General features: G+C 35.5%; 3 protein-coding genes across 5 annotated transcripts; all 3 read right to left on the bottom strand.

The window, feature by feature from the left end:
* Positions 1-1,277: 1,277 nt before the first annotated feature.
* On the bottom strand, positions 1,278-6,435 carry LOC136062274 (uncharacterized). Its single transcript, XM_065761134.1, has 4 exons — positions 6,233-6,435; positions 2,032-2,208; positions 1,566-1,951; positions 1,278-1,481 (listed from the first exon to the last, which is right to left on the bottom strand). The coding sequence occupies exons 1-4, from the start codon at positions 6,261-6,263 to the stop codon at positions 1,278-1,280; spliced, it is 798 nt and encodes a 265-aa protein (XP_065617206.1). The 5' UTR covers positions 6,264-6,435.
* Positions 6,436-6,513: 78 nt separating this feature from the next.
* LOC112025446 (protein FAR-RED ELONGATED HYPOCOTYL 1) lies at positions 6,514-8,858 on the bottom strand. Of its 2 annotated transcripts, XM_024058117.2 has the most exons (4): positions 8,598-8,852; positions 7,176-7,555; positions 6,930-7,037; positions 6,514-6,718 (listed from the first exon to the last, which is right to left on the bottom strand). In XM_024058117.2, the coding sequence occupies exons 1-4, from the start codon at positions 8,633-8,635 to the stop codon at positions 6,645-6,647; spliced, it is 600 nt and encodes a 199-aa protein (XP_023913885.2). In that variant the 5' UTR covers positions 8,636-8,852; the 3' UTR covers positions 6,514-6,644. The 2 variants fall into 2 exon arrangements, with proteins under 2 accessions (XP_023913885.2, XP_023913884.2); XM_024058116.2 differs by having other exon boundaries at positions 6,930-7,555; positions 8,598-8,858.
* A 5,275-nt stretch (positions 8,859-14,133) lies between these two features.
* LOC112025443 (probable protein S-acyltransferase 16) lies at positions 14,134-18,356 on the bottom strand. Of its 2 annotated transcripts, XM_024058111.2 has the most exons (7): positions 17,865-18,355; positions 16,943-17,035; positions 16,758-16,859; positions 16,414-16,491; positions 16,200-16,298; positions 16,015-16,110; positions 14,134-14,885 (listed from the first exon to the last, which is right to left on the bottom strand). In XM_024058111.2, the coding sequence occupies exons 1-7, from the start codon at positions 18,135-18,137 to the stop codon at positions 14,766-14,768; spliced, it is 861 nt and encodes a 286-aa protein (XP_023913879.1). In that variant the 5' UTR covers positions 18,138-18,355; the 3' UTR covers positions 14,134-14,765. The 2 variants fall into 2 exon arrangements, with proteins under 2 accessions (XP_023913879.1, XP_065617212.1); XM_065761140.1 differs by lacking the exon at positions 16,758-16,859 and having other exon boundaries at positions 17,865-18,356.
* Between the last annotated feature and the right edge of the window lie 3,981 nt (positions 18,357-22,337).

The following is a 22,337-nucleotide window of genomic DNA, read 5'->3' on the forward strand; positions in this document are numbered from 1 at the left end:
TTTCTTTTTCTTTTTTCTAATTTCTTTGTCAAGAATGATATTGTTGATTTATGTATCTTTTGGCTTCCTATTTATACTATATTAGGTAGGCATGATATAGAGTTATTTTCTACTAAATATTTTTGGAAAACAACTCTATTTCATGCCAAGTCAAATAAGAAAAGTTAAAAGATAGTTTGCCTTTGACCCACTATTTTTAGATACTACTAGACACAAGAAAACGTAGAAAACTATCAAAATAAACAACATTAAAATTTCTAGAAAATGAATCATTTTCCAAAAGAATTTTTTTTTTTTTTTTATATAGTAAATTATCTCATCATTTTTCAATATTTAGTAACAACCTTAAAATGATTTAGAAAATTATCGTTTAATTTTCTTTATTTTGCTTATCAAAAATAGAATTGTTTTTCAAAAATTTGAATTACCTTTTTTAGCTTGATGTGAGAAAAGGTTTTTTTTTTTCTTTTTCTTTTTCGTTGGAGACGCCATTTTCTTTATTTTTTTCTAATTTCTTTGTCAAGAATGATATTGTTGATTTATGTATCTTTTCACTTCCTATTTATAGTATATTAGGTAGCCATGAGATAGAGTTATTTTCTACTAAATATTTTTGGAAAACAACTCTATTTCATGCCAAGTCAAATAAGAAAAGTTAAAAAATAGTTTGCCTTTGACCACTATTTTTAGATACTACTAGACACAAGAAAACGTGGAAAACTATCGAAATAAACAATATTAAAATTTCTAGAAGATGAATCATTTCCCAAAAAGCTTTTTTTTTTTTTTTTTTTTATATATAGTAAATTATCTCATTTTTCAATATTTAGTAACAACCTTAAAATGAGTTGGAAAATTATCATTTAATTTTCTTTATTTTGCTTGGCAAAAATAGAATTGTTTTTCAAAAGAAAACAACTCTATCTATATTTGAATTACCTTTTTTTAGCTTGATGTCAGAAAAGGTTTTTTTTCCCTTTTTTTTTTTTCTAGAAGTAAAAAACAAATCTATCTCATGTCAAGCTAAATAAGAGAAGCCAAAACCATAGACAGATGGGTACTTTACAGGTATGTAGTAAATACTAGTTAATACACATCAATATCTTATGCCCATATCTTATTAATTTCTTAGCTTATTAATTATTAAACTTTCTCCAACATTTCTCACTCACTTTTGCCTTTTCATATTTCCATTACTCTCTACCTTAATAACAATTTTCCTTTACTTTGACTCTTCTTATTTTCATAATCTTACTATAAATTTGTCATTCTTTCTCTCATTCTATGCATAGTTTTTTGTTTTCCCACAAAAAAATTTCCAACTCCGCCTTCACGTCTTTCAGTTCGACGTTAAGTGTGCGCACCGCCTCTTTATACTGAGCCTGTTGGTTTCGCATATTGGCGTTGTGCTTATTAACGCGAGTGACGACCCCCTCCTTGGCCACGCACCGTTCCTGCAGCGCCTTCACACGAACCAAAGCCTAAAAAATGATATAACCGTCAGCTAGTAAAAGAAAAAGTTGGGCACGACAGTCAAAGAGAAAGAAGTAAAACTGACGGCTTACCCGGGAAAGGTCGAACAAGGCCGACGACCCCAGATCTTCCGTCCCTAGCTGATCGCAAGGATCCATGTCCGTCGGCTTTATGAGTGCTTGGATGGCCTCGACGGCAAAGTCCTTGTGCATCAGCAGGCTCTGAGGTCCCTGCAGGACGGGACCAGAAGAGGTCATGACGCCTTTCCCAGCTCCATGGCCCGACGTGGGAGGCGACTTCACAAGAGTGACGGCTGGTCTCTTCGGCGGACGAATGACCACTCCGTCAGTTTTCCTCTTCTGGGAGCCCTTGGCGACGGTCCTGGGGGCAGACGTAGACGTCGCCTCACCCTTCGCCTTCTTCTCCTCCCGCTGACGGGCAGCGGCGGCCTTAATCCGCTCCTTAGCAACATCCATTTCTGCAACAGAAACAAAAAACAAACCTAAGGGAAAGCCGACGACTAGAAGTTTAAAAGCTGACGGATAGGTAAAGACTCACGGTGACGAGCAAACTCTTCCAACCTACGAGCTTCGGACGTTGGTTCGGGACCCCCACAGTATGTGTAAAGAGTATCGAGGGTAATTAAGTCCCGGCACGATCGCTCCCCTATGGATATCCCCAGAACCCGACGGATGAAGTCCTCTTGCTCGTCAGTTATTGATGGACGAGCGAAAGCTGAAAAAAAAAAAAAAAAAAAAAAAAAAAAAACTTGGCTGCGTTAGTATCTTTTCAAAGGAAAAATGAAATATGGCAAACTGACGAGGATAAAAGGTGACGACTAAGACCTGACTCCTTAACAAACCCCAAGTGTTGTCAAAACAACCATGAGGAATTGTTTCCCATTCATCCTGACGGCACACCCAGTCCGTCCCCTCTACGAAAAAGAACCTACTCTTCCAGGCTCTATTGGAATCTGGCATTTCAGACACCAGCCTTAATTCCTTCTCCCTGACGGCAAAGTGATACATCCCTCTTGATGAAGAAAGGTGCCGAGGTCTATAGCAATAGAAAAATTCATCCAAGGTAAGCTGACGGTGACCTCCGCTCAAACGACCCCACAACACCTCGGCACTTATAAAAATTCTCCAGGAGTTTGGGGCAATCTGACTGATTGAGATGCCAAGATAATCAGCTAGCTGACGGTGTAAAGCCGTCAGGGGCAATCTCAACCCGGCAGCAAACATTGCGTCATACATGCCAACGTCTGCAGTTCTTCCCGTATAACACTTTTCACCCTCCATAGGCAGACGGATGGGAATATGGTTAGGGATTTGAAAACGGGTACGTAGTTCATTAAAAATTTTAAGCGTCATCTTTGGAGAAAATTTATTCACAGCCCAGTCCTTGGGAAGGATGAAGGGACGACTACCTTCAGGACCTACAGAATCCCCTTCACTAGACTCCTCGACGCCTTCATCCCCGTCACTGTTCCCCCTAATTCAACTTCACTCCCCTCGCCTACTTCCTCCTCCTGGCTGCTGTTTCCTTGACCTTCTATTTCTTCGACGGCAACATGTGCTGACGTCTCCCTCTCTGACGACCAGGAGGAACTCTCAGACTCACTACTTGAGCCTGAACCAAACACCTCGTCGTAGCCCGCTCCTTCGCGAACCGACGACTGATCACTCGACATCTACCTACAAGTGACGGGTGTAAACTAAGCACCTAGGATGACGACCTCACTTTAAAAAAGAGAAGAAGAAATTGAAAGCATGCGAGAAAGGAAGGGAAACTTACAAGTTCTGGAGTGACGGTTGAAAAAGCGACGGTAGAAACGTTGGTAGAGCTGACGGAATGTGGGCGACGGATGTGCTCTCCAGGAATCAAGTGAATGAAATAGTAAAAATGAGGAGAGGGGACCACATATATATAAGCTAAACGCACGGAAGACGAAGCGACGCCCGCGTTCAGACACGGAGCCAATCCAAGCACGCCACCTGTCCTAGCATTTAATGCTAAAAGTGTCAGCAGTAATAATTCTTGTCTTGAATCAAAGTGGCAGGTAGTGACGAATACAAACTCCATAACCCGTCAGGTACAGCCGACGGAGATATGGAGTAGGGGGTAACTGATATGGAAGAATTATGGCAGGTACCATTAGCTTAACCCGTCAGCTTCTGTTCTGGCTGACGGGTCAAGTTGTGACGTAAGCTAAACATAGTGAAATGCATGCTGACTAGATCAAGACAAAACCGACGGGCTGAAGTCCCCAAGTCCAACTGACGGCAATTTGAAGCCTCTAGGCAACTGAACGAAGCGTGAAGCTGACACTAGCTTAGCTGAAGAGAAGTGCAGGCTGACGGTTTAAAGGCTGACGGTTCTATGAAGACCATAACTTGGTCATCACGCATGGATTTTAGGGAAATTGCTTGTATTCCACGCCCAGTATCAGAGTCCTATAAGGAAAGGATTCCGCAATCTACGCGCATAAGGATTCCTATAAGGAAAAGACTTCTACTCCAAGGAAGAAAGGTCCACCCTTTACTACTATAAAAACCCCAACACCCTCATAGGCCGAGGTACGCATACTTAATCCCTCTCTAGCACTCTAGAGTTGAAAGAAGTTCTAACTTGACCTTCGGAGGGTATTTGGCCGGCACCACACCGGTGCTCCCTGTGAGGTTTTTTCCTTTTTGTTGTGCAGGTGTTGTTTTGAGCGTACAAGCGTCGTGCAACTCACTGGTGAGGTTTTTCGGCATCATCAAAAAGAGTAGGGGTAAAAAAGAGAAAGCAAAAGATAGAAAGGGAAGCTAAAAGAAAGAAACGATGAAGATAGAGTTACAAAAAGTTGTTGACATCGACAAAAAGGAGAGGAGAAAAACAATGCAGCAACGAAGAAGAAGTTGAAGGCGCTTGCGACTGGGTTTGAAGAGCATTTCTTATACTGGCCAGAAGCATGAAAACCATCCAAAATGGCCAGTACAGACGGAAACATCTGGTATCAACCGAAACATTCGGTATTTAAACCGGTACATTTTAAGACGTTTTCGGTATTGGTTTAGTGACTGGTACGAATTTTTTCGACTGTATCGGCCGGTACGGTACAAATTTCACTTCCTTGGAAAAGACCGGACACAAAAAATGGGCTCACCGTATGAATGTATTTACAAAAATGCCACCATCACTCTGTTTTTATAACTCAAAAACACCACGAAGTTGTTTTCAGTTTTGCTAACTCATCACTAAAAAATAAGAGAATTGAGTGATGGAAACAAAACTTGAAAACATAGCCAAACTGACTTTCTCTCTGTGAGACCCACTAGTTTTGAGTTATAGGTGATGAAAACTTACAAATCCAAATAGCCCCTTATAAGTCATAATTTCAATGTAAATGAACTTCCACTTAGCTATTTGGACCCTCTAGATAAAAATGTATGCATATAGGTACAAAAATTAAATAAATAAAAAATCGTGTATTTTTCTTCTTTAAGAACAACCTTAAAGAAGAACAACCAAATTTATGTCCAAAACATAGAACCACTAGAAAGAAATTAGACACTAATAAGTCACATGTCCAAATGACTTCCATATTGCTTTGCCAGCAAAATTTTTAATCATGGAATCAACAATAACTAACTCAATAGTTATACACTCAATTATCATAGAAAATCTTGTAAAGGCTTCAGTACATAATCTACCCCCTTAAAACATACCCATAATGCTTCTTTTATAACTTCATAGTATATAGGATGCCTTACGTAACAACTCAAATCACTTGTAGCAATATCATCTACATATAAGACTAGGAAAATATAATTACTCCCACTAACCTTAAGGTGATATATAGTATTAGAGCATATAATATATTTATTGCTTGAGGTTTGTTAGTAGCAATAAGTCATTGTATGGGTCGAAGCAAGAATCTCGACAATGGTTCTCCAAATTCTCATCCACTATTTTGAGGTTCACTAAGATTGTAGGGACCTTCATTGCTAATAACAATCCTCAAGCAATAACTGCCTTAAAATCTTTTTAGTCTGCTCTGATAACATGTCAAAAAATAGAGAGTGATAAATAAACTTCTTAGTATTATTGATGTGTATTAATTACATCAATTTTTATATATATATTTCTCAAAAAAGAAAAAGAAAAAGAAAAAGCTTTCTTATATATACAAAAGGCAGCCTAAGAAAATATGATTAACAATCAAGAAAATATCACTAACAAACTAACTAATTCTAACCAATTATAAATCACATGTGGAAAATATAAAAACATATGGAAAATGTGTAGAGAAAATTACAATCTACAAAATACAAAAACTAATCTAACAATACAAATTCTGATAAGAATTTCTCTCTCAAACTAAAATTAGAGAACAATAAAGTTTGAAGGAAGCTCTAATATCACAACGTAAGAAAAATTCATACAGAATAAACATAGCGGGATAGTGGAACATTTGTTCAGCCATAATTGTTCAAGTGCTTGAAGAACAAACCCAAATTTAGAGAGGATTCTTCTTATCTCTATTTTAATGTTAGTCCTTTATAAGCTTCTTCCATCAAGGGATTAGTTATTGACACTTATTTAATGTGACTTTTCACAAATAATTTTTCACCACACAATTGTTCCTAATAGGATGAATCATGGATCTTTATTTATCACTCATCATGATTCATGAATCTCCAAATAGAGATATTTACATTGGCAAAAAAATGACTGAGCAAGAAACAAAAAAAATTATTTAGATGATTTTTACCTCCTTGAAGTGCACCCCAAGGGACCAGCATTGTTGATGTTCACTTTTACAGCTTCAGTGAGAAGACATTCCTCATTGGAGGAAATAAGTGGACTAGCCCAGGGCTTTGAGTTTGTAGGTGTTTTCTTTGATCAACCTCTAATCTTAAGGAGAAAGGGATTCTTGGGAAAGATACCTACATAAAGAAATTACGCAAGTACTGGGACCCAAAAAAAAAAAAAAAAAAAGTTTCCTATACTGTAACACATGCAAGCAAGATCTAGGATGAGTAAGGCAGGGGGAGGGGAAAATGTAAGAGTAGTCTAACATTGATCATTTGGAATGACCAAAAATAACAAGCTGTTTACATATTTATGTCAGTCACAAAATTTATATACAGCAGATGTATATAATTATTTCAACATAATTGCTGCTACAGCATAAGCATGGAAAAATACTGCTCGAATTCTTGATCAATGGTTGGTTTCCTAGTGCCTGATTGAGCATCTGCATTCAAAAAACGAAATTATTTCTCCACACCCTAAAAGGTATAATATAGATCCTTTATGCAACAAATTACATATAAATACTAGCAGACATGACTGGCAGGAAGAAGATGGGATGGTATGAACCCCCATACAAATGCACATCACAGGCATGATCACATATATTGAGCTCCAAGCCACACAAATACACTTCCTGTTGAATCCTAAATTACCTTGGTTTACGTTCCATCTTCTAGATGAAAGAACATACGTATTTGGGTTAGACCCATTGGAGTAGAGAGTATCTTCAATACTTTCTCCATATTCCAAGAAATTGTAATCTGCATCATAGTTACCAAATTCTAGGAGGTCATCCTCGGCATTCTGAAATGCTTGTAATCCATCACAATGGGAAGGAGGATTCCCTCCACTCAGAAATGCTACTTTGTCTTTTCTGGAACCCAAAGAGTAGTACTTACCACAATTACTTGGACAATTAACAGATGAAGTGGATGGCCCATCGGACAGATGTGTGTTTGCATACTCTGGTTGAAGTCTAGCTTCATCATATATAGACATGGCAGAATCCGAATCTTCAGCAAAGCTATTGCTACCTTCCCCTGATTCAGGTTCCAACTCATTGTTGACCATGGTTGCTCCCCCTGTTTTCCCGTTGATTATGTTTGTACAAAAGCTCTCCGCTTTAGGAATTTTTTCAAACACAGTGACATCTTCAGAAGCAAAGCTGTGATCCCAGCACCCATGCTTTGGTATGGGTAATCCCAATTGCTCCGCATGTAATTTTCTTTTCTTGTTGAAGCTAATAATATTATTCTTGAAAGCTTTATTGACTTGGAAGCTGAAGATTGATAAGCAAGAATTAAAAAGGATAACAAAAGGCCTGTGCTGAAAGCTATATGTAGCAATAATTTAGTAAAGAAAAAATTGGCAATGCACATAATATAACTCACTTTAGTCTTCACAAGCTCAAAATAGAAGAGAGAAATTGACACTTGGTTTGTTCTTCATTGACATGCTTATCCCAATCTTAGGTTTGGAATCTAGACCAAAAACCCATGCTAGATAACATTTAGGAAACAATCACTATACGTGAACCCAATCACACTGGCCTAGAATGAGTGATGCTCTTTGTTGCAAAAAGAGGCAAAATTGTCAACAACAAAAAAACACACACACACAAGGTATATAAATAACGTGAGGCCTTTAGTTATAAGCACCAGTAAACTCATTGGTAAATAAATGCAGGACCCTAATACATAATTTTAAGAGTATTAATTTGAACCAAATACAGAATCAGAAAAATTATCTTCAGTACGTGCGGAAGAACCCTGATAAACTATCATTTGTCCCAAAAGCTTAAAGTCATTAGGAAAGGGTTAATTGAGTCGCTTAATCGTTATTCTAACACTTCCCTTTATGTGTAGACTCAAAACTCATACATACCTATTCTGATAGTCCTTTGTTGTTAAGTTAAAAATTAATCCCACATATGTAGTCCTTTTAACAAGGTATCAATTGATAAGTATCATAGTTTATTGATCAAAATAGGTTTTACTTATAGAAAATGTGAAACGGCCTAAGCACATGGCATAGAATCAACCATATAAATTCTTTTTCTGAACTAAGTGCAAGGAGTAATGGCATAGCAAGTAGTGGATCCAACAAAGAGATCCATTAATCCCTACTAAAATTACTCATAATTGCACACAAAGATTCTGCATTAAACACAACCCAAGACAAGAATACATTCCTAATTTACTTACTTTCAGCTGATTTTCAACAATAAGTATACATATAAACAAGCTGGAATCGAATCGTATAGGTTCATTAACTCAAAAATATGCACTACCTTCAACAAATATTAACAAAAAAAAAAAAACCTGTTAATCTCAGATGGGTTCTCGTTATATTCATTCATCTCGACCCAGAACTATAGGAGCTAGTCTCTGAAACCCAGAACTGTCGGAACAGTTTTCTCTTCCAGGATATCCCAGAATAAAGTAACTTTCTTTCAGTGTGTGAGTGTCATCTTTCTCTCCCTCACTCTTTGTTTCTTTCTTATTCTTTTTCTTCTTATCTTTGGCATGTGAAACTATGAGCTGCTACAGAGCGCGTGTGATCACCAGCATCGTAGCATAATGCATAAAGGCTATTTATGTATTATGTTTCTTTATGGGTTCGTTATGAATAATGAAGTCAAATTTTTACTTGGTTCGCTCGTGGAACTGAGAAACATTGTTTGTAGTACATGTTTGCGGGGGGCGCGTGATAAGTTGTTGCTGACTTGGATAGCACCACGTCTCGTCCACGTGACTTTGGCGCGAGGCTCGTTGTTTTGTCGGCCCCACGTTATCCTTTCCTTTTTTCTTTTTTTTTTTTTTTTTTTTTTTTTTGAGTACTGTGTTTAGACAGGGGGGAGGTGAAGGCGGAGGTGGAAAGAAAAGCAGAGCATATTAGATGAGCCAAAAGGAATGTGATGATTTTATTTGGATATTTTTTTACAGAAAAGCTTTTTCAAACTGGGCAAATTTAGATTATCAATTTTGTCGTTAACTTATCAAATTTAGATTCTCATCCTTTATCTTTTTTTTTTTTTTTTATCAACATCCTCTATCTTTTCATTGCCCATTGCATTCTCTACTCAAATTAAGATCATCCTCTATCTTTTCATTGGCTATTGCATCCTCTACTTTAAGATCTCCTAGAATGATTAGAGCTAAGTTTACAGTAAAGTTCTTATCCAACTCATCTTAAAATAATTTTTGTTTTGACAATTTACATTGCAAAATTATCATTTTTGACCCATCATGTTTAATTTTGTTATCTTCTTAGTCATGTTGTTCATTTCCATTAGTAATCTAGTGACATTTAGTGTTATATAGGTGGTGTGGCTTAAAAAGACATCGCTTAGAGTATCTTCAACCATCTCTCCAAATTTTTGTACTGTTTGGAATATGAATAGTAATTTTTATCTTTTATCTATTTACTTTTTCAAATACATTTTTTAACATGCTTTCTATCTTTTTTTTTATCCCATTAAAGTATTTTTTTTATTATTTCTTTATTCTTTTTTTAATCTTCCTTAATCCATTCATAATGATTATATTTTTCAAATGCTCAATATCTATATTTTTTAATCTTCCAACAGTAATATTTTTAAATTTTCCAATAATGTTTTTTTAACAAATATCGTTGAACACTTGTTACAACAATATGAGTTGTAAGATCATCTAATTTTAATAAGAAGCGTTACGTTTACAATATTTTTGCAATAATTTTACAAAAAAATCATATGTGGTAAGTTGTTACTAGTTTTAATTTGAACCCACTACTGATTTTTTTTTTTTTTTTTACTCACCAATATTAGCTAAAAACAATTCGTCACTTAAGATTTATTACGAAAATATTGTAGTAACATTTCTCAATTTTGATTTCTTTTTCTTTGTTTTATTTTCCTTTTTCTCTTTTATTTATTTTTTTCATCCATACGTTTCTTCTTCTTCTTCTTCTTCTTCACACGTGTACCCATTCTCTTCTTTATCTTCAACTTTTTCACTTTTATTTTTGCTTTTCTACTTCACTCTAAAACACCCAGCTCTCTCGCTCTCTTTCTCTTTCTCCTCTCTCAATCTTCACTTTTGTTCTTGTTTTTCTACTTCTTGTACTCCTTGACAGGCCAAGAATGTATTGACCCCTTGTGATGAATTAACCAATTTATTAGCCAAGTTAATTAATTAATCCGATTAACATGCAATACATGTCATAGCACAAACAAATCACCAACTAAGTTAATATGCAGCGGAAAATAAAGTTGACACGATGATTTGTTTAAGAATGGGGAAAACCTCCAAGGCGAAAACCCTATCGGGTGATTTTAAGGTCACCACTCCTGAGAATCTACTATTATCACAATAAGTGATTACAAGTAAATGAATTTCAGTACCTTATATCAACCTAAAGTTGAACTCTTACCCCAATACCTAATTGGACTTATTCTGTAGTGACAATTTCTCCTTTCAATGCACGTCTCACAGTACGTGACTAACCAATTGATGACAGATCCAAGTACGTGACTAACCACCAACTTGAGAAGGATGTTGGCTACAAAGTTTTTAGTTTATTAACACCATAAAAACCCTATGACGTACAAATGCAGCAGCTTCTTCAAGAGAAAGATGAACTAGGGCATAAAATGTTTTCGGTCACAATATGCTTGTGAAAAACCTTTGCATCAAGTTGCACTCACTTGCTTTAGCTGTGATGGCCTTTAAAATAATCCTTATATATGTTTAGCGTTGTGAGAAAAGAAAACCTAAACAAATATATACGGATTAGTGTGAAATCAAATATGAAAAAATGATTTTCGTAAATCTCGATAGATAGGTTATCTATCGAGTAGTTGTCGAGCATCAGGTTGAAAATCCCTTTTAAACCTCGATAGATGCTATCTGTCGAGTTAGCTGTCGAGCTTTAAAATGCAGCATTTCTTCACTTGTTTCTTGGACAGATTTGTATGGCTTTAACACTTGGACTTGAACTCTTATTCCTTGAAATATAAAACACATCCTAGATCTACCCAATTACAAGTAAAGTGCGTTTTGTCAAAAGATTAAACAATTCTAGATGACATATATTCCTAACATGATTCACATATGTCCTAACACTCCTAACAACACATAGTTAATTTCTCACCGCATACCTCTTCCATAATTTTACAATTCCACGAACCATCACATACCAAAGTTCATAATATGAAAAATCTCATTTGAGAGAGAGAGAGAGAGAGAGAGAGAGAGAGAGAGAGAGAGAGCTGGTGGAGAACAAAAACTAGATGGGTCTCCATCTTTTTTTTTTTTTTTTTATTTCATTTGGTTTATGAGAAAAATTGTTTTTGTGTTTGGATTGTGTTCTGCGTTTTGTAGCCATTGAGATAAAGAAGAGAGGAAGAGAGTGAGGAAGAAAGAGAAATGGAGGAAAAAGGAAAAAAATAATTATTCAATCGGGTGATTATTTTAAGGGATAATAATGTTTAGAGTTGCTACAGTAGCTCTCTTGAATTGCTGAAGTGCTCTCTTCTTTAAGAGAGCTACTATAGCAATTCTAAAAAAAAAATTAGAGTTAGAGAGGCCGTTGGAGGCTTTTTTTTGTGTGTTTACTCTCCAAAATTGGCTTTAGAGAGTCTATTGGAGATGCTCTTATTGGCACTAAATAGTTAAAATACTAACAAAAATGATTAGAAAAAAAAAGAATGTAAAAACGAAATCAAACATAAATAGCCTAAATGAAAAATTTGCAATGTAAATGACCAAAATAAAAACAACCCAATTGTTGAAGCTCATTTTTGACAAATGGCCCAACAGCAGAAGAAGCCTAACAATATAGAAAGGGTGAGAAAGGGAAAATAGTAAGGGAATCAGGAAGCAAGCCCGGTAGGCTGAAATGATAGGATTGATGGCCAGTAGGCCCACAAGAATCAAAAGAGGTAAAGAGGGAATAAATGGGCCGAGAAAGCCCAAGATATGAAGTAAGCTCATGGGAGTAATAAGAGGTAAAGAGGAAGTAAATGGGCTGGGAAAGCCTAAGAAATGAATTAGTAAATTCATTAGGTTGGCTTAAAGGCCAGTAAGGCCAAAAAGTAAGTAAAAGGTAAGGATGTGGTATTGGATCGAGGAAGCCCAAATGATTTAGCAAAAAGCCTATGAGAGTAAAAGAGGTAAAGAAGAAGTAAATGGACCGAGAAAATCCAAGGAATGAAATGGGCTGGCACAGTAGGATTGCTGGCCAATAGAGCCCAAAAGAGGTAAAGATGTGAAAAATGGGCCAAGGAAGCCCTGAGCAAAATATTGATAAAAGAGTGGGCTGGCATGGCAGAAGCATCAAAATAAATAATCCTTATCCAAATAAGTGTAGTGAAAAATAAAGAGAAGTAAGAAACAAGATAAACAATTTTGTTTGGGAATGGGGAGTAGTGCAACCAACATGCTCAAAACAATGGTAGTGGCTGAACAGTCGGCAGGCTAGTGGGTAGTCTTGGAAGGATGCCCATAAGGAGCCAAAAGCAGTCAAGGGAAAAAATGGTAAATCCTACCATGATAGATAGTATAAAGAGCGATGGTTATGAATAGTAAAATGGACGAATAAAGAGGAACTCAAAAAGGAGGAAGAGGTAGAACAACAAGAAAAAAAGAAAAGAAAAAAAAGTAAAATATAAAAAATCAAAGAAACATGAGTGGTAGGAATAGAGACATGAATTAATAGACTACCCCTTTCTCTTTCTCAGCATACCCACTCTTTGGGAGATTAAAGATTGAAACTTAAAACCATTTATAGGTCATTTTCTCAAAGTGTGTAACTTCTATGGTAGAAGCTTTCTCTGAGGTTACTCACGTTGGGGATCGGTTCCTTTCTTGGATTTCTATCTGCTGAGAAGTTAAGCTTATTTTCTATGGCAGACAAGCTGTTCTTTTGTGCTTGCAAGGTGAATAGTTTACTGTGAATAAATTGCTTGCTTTAGTGTTATTTTATTGTTGTATTATCCCACCATAACTTTATCGAGCTTTCTTTTCTTATTTAAGTCTTAATGTTATTTTAGTATTTGTATTCTTGCTATAACATTTGTAATAGCTGTTTTTCCTATGGGCACACTGTACACTCAATACCTCTACTAGGACGCGTCCATATTGAGATGGCCCAACTTGTGCACAAACAGGCTTAAAGTGAGTTTCATTTAAGGCAGCCCCAACTCTTTTATTTTAGATCTACGGGCCGTAGTGCAGTAAGAGAGACCCAAGCCCAACAACATAAAAGGCCCACCACACCAATCATTAAGGATAAGAAGTGTACTAAAGGACCAAAATAAAAATCATCTCAAACATTGAGTATAAAAATTTAATCCACTATAGTTGCAATTACATTTTTGGTATAGGAACAATCATAAGGAAATATTATCCGTTGAGATAGCCTTATAAGACATCTCTCTCACAACACATGTGAGAGAGATGTCTTACCATAAAATCCCTCAAGTGACCTCTTGAGTTTGGCAAGAACATGCTATTCTAGAATAGACGAACTAACCATAATCATTCCGTGCATCACATGTTTCCTTCAAATCATCAAATGCCATTAACTGACCCTAGCAAAGAGAATCGTGGTCTAGAGATGGGAATACAGGTGCTATTACCAGTTCTAAAATTTAGACTGCCACTTGTTCAGTTTTTTATTAGGTAACAATCTAGCTGAACTTTTTTTGCAGATTTTTTTTTTTCAAAAATAAATATGATAAAATTTTAACTTATGAATAAACAAACTCAAATAATAATTATGTTTGAGAAAAATGAACGCATTGAACTGTAGTACACCACAAATTTGTTTGCCGTTTGGTAACAAACCAGCTGAATAAATAACCTCAAATAAGAATTATGTATTGGGAAAAATGAATGCATTGAGATATAGTACACCACAAATTTGTTTATTTTTTCAAGTTACAAGAATTGCAACTCTACTAACCTAAAAAATAAAAATTAAATTCAATTACAAATCTAGGTTACATTGATACTACTACAATCATTTCACAGACATAAAACATCTCTACATGAGACTTTGCTTGGCAAACTGGGATTCTGGTTCCCACTTTATATGAACTTTTATCAGCTAAGTGCCTCTTAAACTCTGCATTATCCTAAGGTCAACAAGGAAAGAGGAGGAAAAAATTTGAAAAAAAGAACCTGTACGTTCAATGATGCAAAGACCAGTTTGGCTTCAGTTATTAACAGCAGTCCTCATACTCAAATCATTCCTGAAAATCACCAAGCAAACAGCTTTTACATCTCCTAGAGTGTGGTTATGATGGGTGAGACATAGATCAAGGTTTTTTTTTTCTCCTTCCTGAACTATCCAAGCAGGTATTCTACATGCCAGGACACTTAGAAGCAGACCACCCAAGTTGTCAACTCATCATCTCAAGATCAGCACTCACCCACCCCTTCACAGTTTAACTGTTAAAAATATTTCTGATATTACCAGTGCAATGTCAACAAATCAGTAACCAATCAACTTCCTTTAGATGTTGATGCACCAATAAGATTATCATAGGCAGTCTGGAAGCGAAGGCCAGAATCAATATGCTTTGAAGTGGGGCATACCCAGCTGAGGATATTTGGACCCAAAACCTGAAGCAGTAAAACAAATAGTTAATAAGATGGGTGTGAATGAGAACAGAATGCATAAATACATGCATACAGACAGGAGGCAGTATTAAGTGTGATGCTGGATACATCCGAAACATTAGAAACTTTTTCTACAGATCCGTAGCAGTATCTTGCATCCCAGTTTGGACATTGAAGACAAAGAAAATAGGGCACAGAGAATCTCCGGCCCTTTGTGACACAATTCTTCCCCCACCATTGCATTGTTTTATTTCTACAGATTAGAAGGAACATAACTGCGTTGAGGGTCTGTGTGGCTGAGAACTTAAGTAGTCGTAAAAACTTAGGGTTGATGATGGCATAACCATAATAAGTTTAGAAACAATATCCTCTTTAAAAGTCTACAGTCATGGTAGGTTTTTTTTTTTTTTTTTTTGAGTAAACAATAATACTTATTGGAACATACACAAAAATAGTAATATTAGTGTTTTAAACTAGGTTTATAATACATTACATAATCAGAGTATAATTACAAAAGGACCTAACCTTTGTAGTTGTAGATTGGTAGTTAATTAAGTTTTATATTTTATGTTATGTTTTATTTGGTCATTCTAAAGCCAAGGGTATTTTAGTAATTCTACTATTGTTGGTTATGGGCCATGGGTTTTCTTTTATTAATGAGTCTTTTATGGGCCTTTGGGTCAATTCAATTAGGGTTTGGATTACTAGTCTAAATCCTAGTTCTACTGCAAGAAGTTAAGTCTTATCATACCCAAAACAAAAGAAGTTGATAAATAAATATTAAATATTTTGAATATTGAATATTGAGGCATGTTGGCCTTAGTGTTCTTTGTCTTTTCTTTATTGCAGTATTGTTCATACTTTAGTACTATTCAGGGAAAAATTCCTCAATTTGTCCTACACAGCAATGTCGAAGCTTTCCAATTTTCAAGAAGATTCAAGGGTATATTTTAGATTTTTCCTGCAAAAAAGGGGAAGGGGCATGCCAATGAGCTCTAGCTCAAAATGGTACCTCTCATACCCTAAGCACAGCATGGAAAGTGTGATTGTGATTCCGGTTTCAAGACCCACCAGATGCAAAACTTACCAATCAAAGAAAAGGGAAGAAAAAGAGGAGGGAGATGGTTCTTACTGTTGTAAGGTTTTCATAGGCACCAAGATCATATGGATGGGTATAGACATTCCCTCCTTTCTCTGCAAGCCACATTGCTCGAACTCCTTCATGGTACTGCAGGAAATGCCAAATAAACAGCGCTCATCAATTATCCATCAAACATAGCAGTTGTGAAACAAACTAATTTGTTGACTTTTTATAACCTCAATTGTGGTCTTGTTATGCAAAATGAGGTAGATATGCCAACCTAAAAGAACGCCCAGTGCCACACATAAGGGGACTAGTAACAGCCCCGAAATGATCTGTAAAATGGGATCAATAAGCAAAATGATTTACATGCTGAGTTGTACTTAAACCAAACAGATTTTATAAATAATAGTATATCACTTGTCAAAAAATAAAAAAACAGTATATTACATATGCAGTTCTGAAAGAGTCTCCACTTTGCAGCTCATCCTTTGGGGGATCAATTGTTAGACTACCCACAAGCAAGACCTGAAAATTTAAGAAGGAAAAAAAAAAAGAAAAAAAAAAAAGAAAGTTATGGTCTTGGAACCTTCTCCATCTGGCGATTACAAAAGGATCAACCAAGTCCAAATAATGAAAAGTGACAATAATAAAGGTTCAGTGTCAGCAGGAAACAAAAGAGTAAAATACAAGCAGGTAAATGCATACCATAACAAGTTAACAACATACAGAAAAGAAGTTTTGAAGCAGAACAGAAACTGTTAAAATCTTGGACATAAATAAATTAAACATACCAGGGAATAGATGCATGCAATAACAGCATACACGATGAAGATGAAGAACACCTTATAGTTTGCATGCCCAACACAATTATTGATCCAAATGCAATGGTGATCCTTTACAATCAAGAGTCAGTACTTTCACGCATTAAACAGGACATTTGAGATAACGCAGGAATAAAAACATAGATCATGCATACCATTCGCAAAACACATCTTTTGCAAACACGGCAATGATGTGCACGGGGAGGCTTATAGTGAGAACACTTTTGACAATATCTCAAATCTCCACCCTGCAACAACAACAACAACAACAACAACAACAAAGCCTTAGTCTTAAATTTTTGGGTCGGCTATGAATCCTCAACAAATAGTCAAGATTGGCCACATGTAATTTTTTCCACCATTCTGTTCTATCCAAAGTCATATTCTCTATTACTTCCTTAAATGACATGTCTACTGCTAATGTTATTTTTGGTCTTCCTCTAACAACCCCCCCCCTAACAGCAACTCTAAGCATCACCTTGACCCAGATCATGGAAATGCAATAAAATTGTCTTCCTCTTTACGCAAGTATAATTGAATTCTGGCATCATTTCAATGGTTTCAAATATTAACAAATTATTATAAACCATTTCATCTAGTCATAGAATTGAATGCTTGCATTTAAGAACACTATCTATTATGGGATATTTGGATTACTAAAAATTCAAATAATTCGATAGTTGAGGAAGGGTGGATTTGAACCCTGAACATCTCCGTTGGAACCACCAGAAAATACCAAGTGAGCTACAAGCTGTTCGAGAATTTGAGATCTTTTGATACAAAGAAGAAACAAATTCATTCATCAAGGCTGTTCCTCCAACATAATCGTATAAATTTCAATGCTTATCAATCCTTAAAGTTTTTTTTTCTCTTCCTAATTATAAGTCAGTAACAGTAACCAAAAAAAAAAAAAAAATCCTTGCAAATAACAGAAAACGAATTCCTGCCCCAACAATAGCATTTCGAGAAACTCATTGTCATAGCAATAAATCAATCTGTAACTAACAAATCAAATTCCAATTGAGCTCAGACGACGAAAAACAAAAGGAAAGTTAGTGCGAAAGAAAAAGAGAGAACCTTGCGCTTGATTTCGTGAATTGGGTTTTCGGAGTCTTCGATATCGGGTGCGTAGGCGGCGGGGACCCGACCCGGATCCGTGAAGACAGAGACGGAGTAGGTGAAAACGCACATGAGGGCGATGAAGGTGAAAACGACGGCGTTGAAGACGCCAGGAGAGGACATGAGGCCGAACCAGCGTTCTATGAAGATGAAGACTGTGGACAAGTATACGTACAAGATGGCCAAAACGACGACGGTTACCGGTACAGAGAAGCTGGAGCGATCCTTCATTGTTTTTGGTGGAGAGAGATTCAAGTGTCGGAGCCCACCGGCGTCAAAACGACGGCGTCTCCGGGGGCGGAGATTTGGTTTTGTATTTAAAGTTTGCTGAGAAAATGAGAAAGTTTGGAGGTTAGTGATGGTTCTGTCTGTGAATCTCTAGATGGTGCCGATGTATGTCATTTTACTGATTTGGGCTTTTCTTTCTTCTCCTTTTACAAAATATACCCTTTATTTTATTTCGAAGAATTGATCATTTCATTATAAATTTATAATTAAGCTAAACTGTTTTTTTTTTTTTTTTTTTGTTAGAGAAGAAGCTACGATGTTAGTATATCTAGATTTCTAGATATACTTTTCTTCTCAAATTTCTAAATATATGTTATTTTTTTTTAGATACGATTAAATCGCATTTGTACCGTAATGATGAAATGCTTTGAAAATTAATATCAAACTAATATTTTATCAGGGCCTTATACTCATCTAGATAAAGAATATCAATAAATCAATGTCAACATAGAATTCATTTTTAACTTTCATAGAATTCAGTAGCAACATAAAATTCAAGAGTGAGATTTCATAAATTCTAACAGAAAAGTGCGCATGCATTATTATTATAAGTTGTAACCACACACGGACAAACAAAATTGTCCAACTCGAATCAATTGGAACAAGTATAATTTTTGGTTAGAAAGGCTAGGATATGTATAATTTTATTATTAATGAACAAATATAAATTTATTTATATAAACTATTTCTTGTCATGAGAGAATCCAAATTAATACACTTCACACTTATATGATTTCNCAACACAACACACACATACACACCATGCAAAAACATTCCACAACAAACCACACTGTACTACTGTAGTATCCCTCAATATATAGATAATTGCTGGAAACATATAAATTTAATAAAGGAACTCTAAAAAATAGAAATTCCACAGAAGCTGGATTCTCTTCATACAACTGAAAAGCATCTAAATATATAAAAGGAATAGACTGCAGCATAACATCTTAGCTGGGCTGAATATGAATCTATCAGACTTATGAAATGTATATTCAGCTGCAAGGGTTTCCGTAGGCACATCAAATTTAAGAGATCGATTTAGGAAAAGGGCGTATGTTTCCTAAACTGAGGATGCAACATCCGAATATGCTACCTATTGAAAGATAACCTTTTAAAAATAAACAATTACTAAAAGAAGGAATGCATCTAGGAATACCAGACCGGTTTAGTGAAACTGGAAGGGGAAGGGGGATCTCTTTTACAAAAAAAATCGATTAAGGGATTACGCCAAACAAGCAAGGGTAGTCCTATATCAGCTGGCATTCTCAGTTAGCTGCTTTTTTTTTGCACAGGAGGTAATGTGATGCAAGTCTTACACTCAGATTCGCTTAATCTTAATGGAAGTTGTTGGGAGCCAGGTTAACCAACTTCAGTAGTTGAGATCCATGCGAAAAAAGTAACATAATGGCCAATGAAATTAATCCATGCTTTTCAGCAATCCGTTTGGGAAAGGAAATGAAAATGGTGGTGTATGACAACAGCTGAAAATGACAATAAAACTACTAAATGTAAGAAACACCTTTCCTTCAAACCCTAACAGCAACTCTAAGCATCACCTTGACCCAGATCATGGAAATGCAATAAAATTGTCTTCCTCTTTACGCAAGTATAATTGAATTCTGGCATCATTTCAATGGTTTCAAATATTAACAAATTATTATAAACCATTTCATCTAGTCATAGAATTGAATGCTTGCATTTAAGAACACTATCTATTATGGGATATTTGGATTACTAAAAATTCAAATAATTCGATAGTTGAGGAAGGGTGGATTTGAACCCTGAACATCTCCGTTGGAACCACCAGAAAATACCAAGTGAGCTACAAGCTGTTCGAGAATTTGAGATCTTTTGATACAAAGAAGAAACAAATTCATTCATCAAGGCTGTTCCTCCAACATAATCGTATAAATTTCAATGCTTATCAATCCTTAAAGTTTTTTTTTCTCTTCCTAATTATAAGTCAGTAACAGTAACCAAAAAAAAAAAAAAAATCCTTGCAAATAACAGAAAACGAATTCCTGCCCCAACAATAGCATTTCGAGAAACTCATTGTCATAGCAATAAATCAATCTGTAACTAACAAATCAAATTCCAATTGAGCTCAGACGACGAAAAACAAAAGGAAAGTTAGTGCGAAAGAAAAAGAGAGAACCTTGCGCTTGATTTCGTGAATTGGGTTTTCGGAGTCTTCGATATCGGGTGCGTAGGCGGCGGGGACCCGACCGGATCCGTGAAGACAGAGACGGAGTAGGTGAAAACGCACATGAGGGCGATGAAGGTGAAAACGACGGCGTTGAAGACGCCAGGAGAGGACATGAGGCCGAACCAGCGTTCTATGAAGATGAAGACTGTGGACAAGTATACGTACAAGATGGCCAAAACGACGACGGTTACCGGTACAGAGAAGCTGGAGCGATCCTTCATTGTTTTTGGTGGAGAGAGATTCAAGTGTCGGAGCCCACCGGCGTCAAAACGACGGCGTCTCCGGGGGCGGAGATTTGGTTTTGTATTTAAAGTTTGCTGAGAAAATGAGAAAGTTTGGAGGTTAGTGATGGTTCTGTCTGTGAATCTCTAGATGGTGCCGATGTATGTCATTTTACTGATTTGGGTTTTCTTTCTTCTCCTTTTACAAAATATACCCTTTATTTTATTTCGAAGAATTGATCATTTCATTATAAATTTATAATTAAGCTAAACTGTTTTTTTTTTTTTTTTTTTGTTAGAGAAGAAGCTACGATGTTAGTATATCTAGATTTCTAGATATACTTTTCTTCTCAAATTTCTAAATATATGTTATTTTTTTTTAGATACGATTAAATCGCATTTGTACCGTAATGATGAAATGCTTTGAAAATTAATATCAAACTAATATTTTATCAGGGCCTTATACTCATCTAGATAAAGAATATCAATAAATCAATGTCAACATAGAATTCATTTTTAACTTTCATAGAATTCAGTAGCAACATAAAATTCAAGAGTGAGATTTCATAAATTCTAACAGAAAAGTGCGCATGCATTATTATTATAAGTTGTAACCACACACGGACAAACAAAATTGTCCAACTCGAATCAATTGGAACAAGTATAATTTTTGGTTAGAAAGGCTAGGATATGTATAATTTTATTATTAATGAACAAATATAAATTTATTTATATAAACTATTTCTTGTCATGAGAGAATCCAAATTAATACACTTCACACTTATATGATTTCAAAAAAAAAAAAATCATAAAAAAATATATTTTCCAAAAAAAAAAAAAAGAGTATAATACACTTCACACTTATATGATTTCAAAAAAAAAAAAAATCATAAAAAAATATATTTTCCAAAAAAAAAAAAAAAAGAGTTAACCTGACCCAACCCGTTTGCCTTATTTACCCTTCATACTCTTTAGAAATAGTTATTGATATAAGATATTTTTGAAAATTTTGTGAATATGAAGAACATAAGAAGAAGAAAAAAAAAATTAGTAATTTCATTATGGTTTTGTCAAAATTCACATAAAATTAAAAAAAAGAAAATACTGAGTAATATATTACTGATTAAAGTAGGCTTTTAAACATAAAATATGTTTGCAATGTGATAATTGAAAACCCAATTCTTTCTAAAGAAAAAACGAAAAAGAAAAAGAAAAAGAAAAAGAAATGCTTCGATGTACTAACCTCACCCATCACCTACCACGCACCTGACCACTACACAGTATACCCTTGCATCTTGCAACAGTCCCTAACAAGCCATCACTACCCAGTACCCACCCAGGATACCTCAAATGGATCTGATATTGAATTAGATTAAACCAATGTGTGTTGTATGATCATGTATTGATCTCTACATCAAATGAATACGATGTCCATTTGAGAATTGAGAAGATAATCGGAGAGAAATATTGTGCCTTATGTCAGTTTTGTGCATTGTCCATTAGCATTAAAAAACACAATTATTACCTTTTTTTTTTTTAAGAAAAAATGTTTTTGGAAAATAATGTGTCAAGAATTGTCTGTTTCTTGAGATTTAACGTAAAAAATAATTCCCAGTAGTCTTCACTCTTCATAGTTTCTTAGTTTTATCTTATAGTTCGAACACATTATTTGCACCCATGCACACGATTCTGATTAAGTGGCAACTTGTAGTT

This window comes from Quercus suber, unplaced genomic scaffold (assembly GCF_002906115.3).
Source record: "Quercus suber isolate HL8 unplaced genomic scaffold, Cork oak 2.0 scaffold_398, whole genome shotgun sequence".
NCBI classification, from domain to species: Eukaryota; Viridiplantae; Streptophyta; class Magnoliopsida; order Fagales; family Fagaceae; genus Quercus; species Quercus suber.

Bases quoted from the DNA above. Each gene is read 5' to 3' on its own strand.
- LOC136062274 (XM_065761134.1), bottom strand. From the start codon at position 6,263: ATGCTGGTCCCTTGGGGTGCACTTCAAGGAG. The intron at 2,209-6,232 runs GTAAAAATCATC...TTTTTTTTTCAG, and splicing joins TTGGGGTGCACTTCAAGGAG to CTTTCGCTCGTCCATCAATA. The intron at 1,952-2,031 runs GTGAGTCTTTAC...TTTCTGTTGCAG, and splicing joins GGAAGAGTTTGCTCGTCACC to AAATGGATGTTGCTAAGGAG.
- LOC112025446 (XM_024058116.2), bottom strand. From the start codon at position 8,635: ATGAATGAATATAACGAGAACCCATCTGAGATTAACAG. The intron at 7,556-8,597 runs GTTTTTTTTTTT...ATCAATCTTCAG, and splicing joins AACCCATCTGAGATTAACAG to CTTCCAAGTCAATAAAGCTT. The intron at 6,719-6,929 runs GTAATTTAGGAT...TTTTGAATGCAG, and splicing joins AAGATGGAACGTAAACCAAG to ATGCTCAATCAGGCACTAGG.
- LOC112025443 (XM_024058111.2), bottom strand. From the start codon at position 18,137: ATGAAGGATCGCTCCAGCTTCTCTGTACCGGTAACCGTCGTCGTTTTG. The intron at 16,492-16,757 runs GTATGTTTAATT...TTAAATTTTCAG, and splicing joins TTGCATGCATCTATTCCCTG to GTCTTGCTTGTGGGTAGTCT. The intron at 16,111-16,199 runs GTTATAAAAAGT...CATTTCCTGCAG, and splicing joins ATAACAAGACCACAATTGAG to TACCATGAAGGAGTTCGAGC.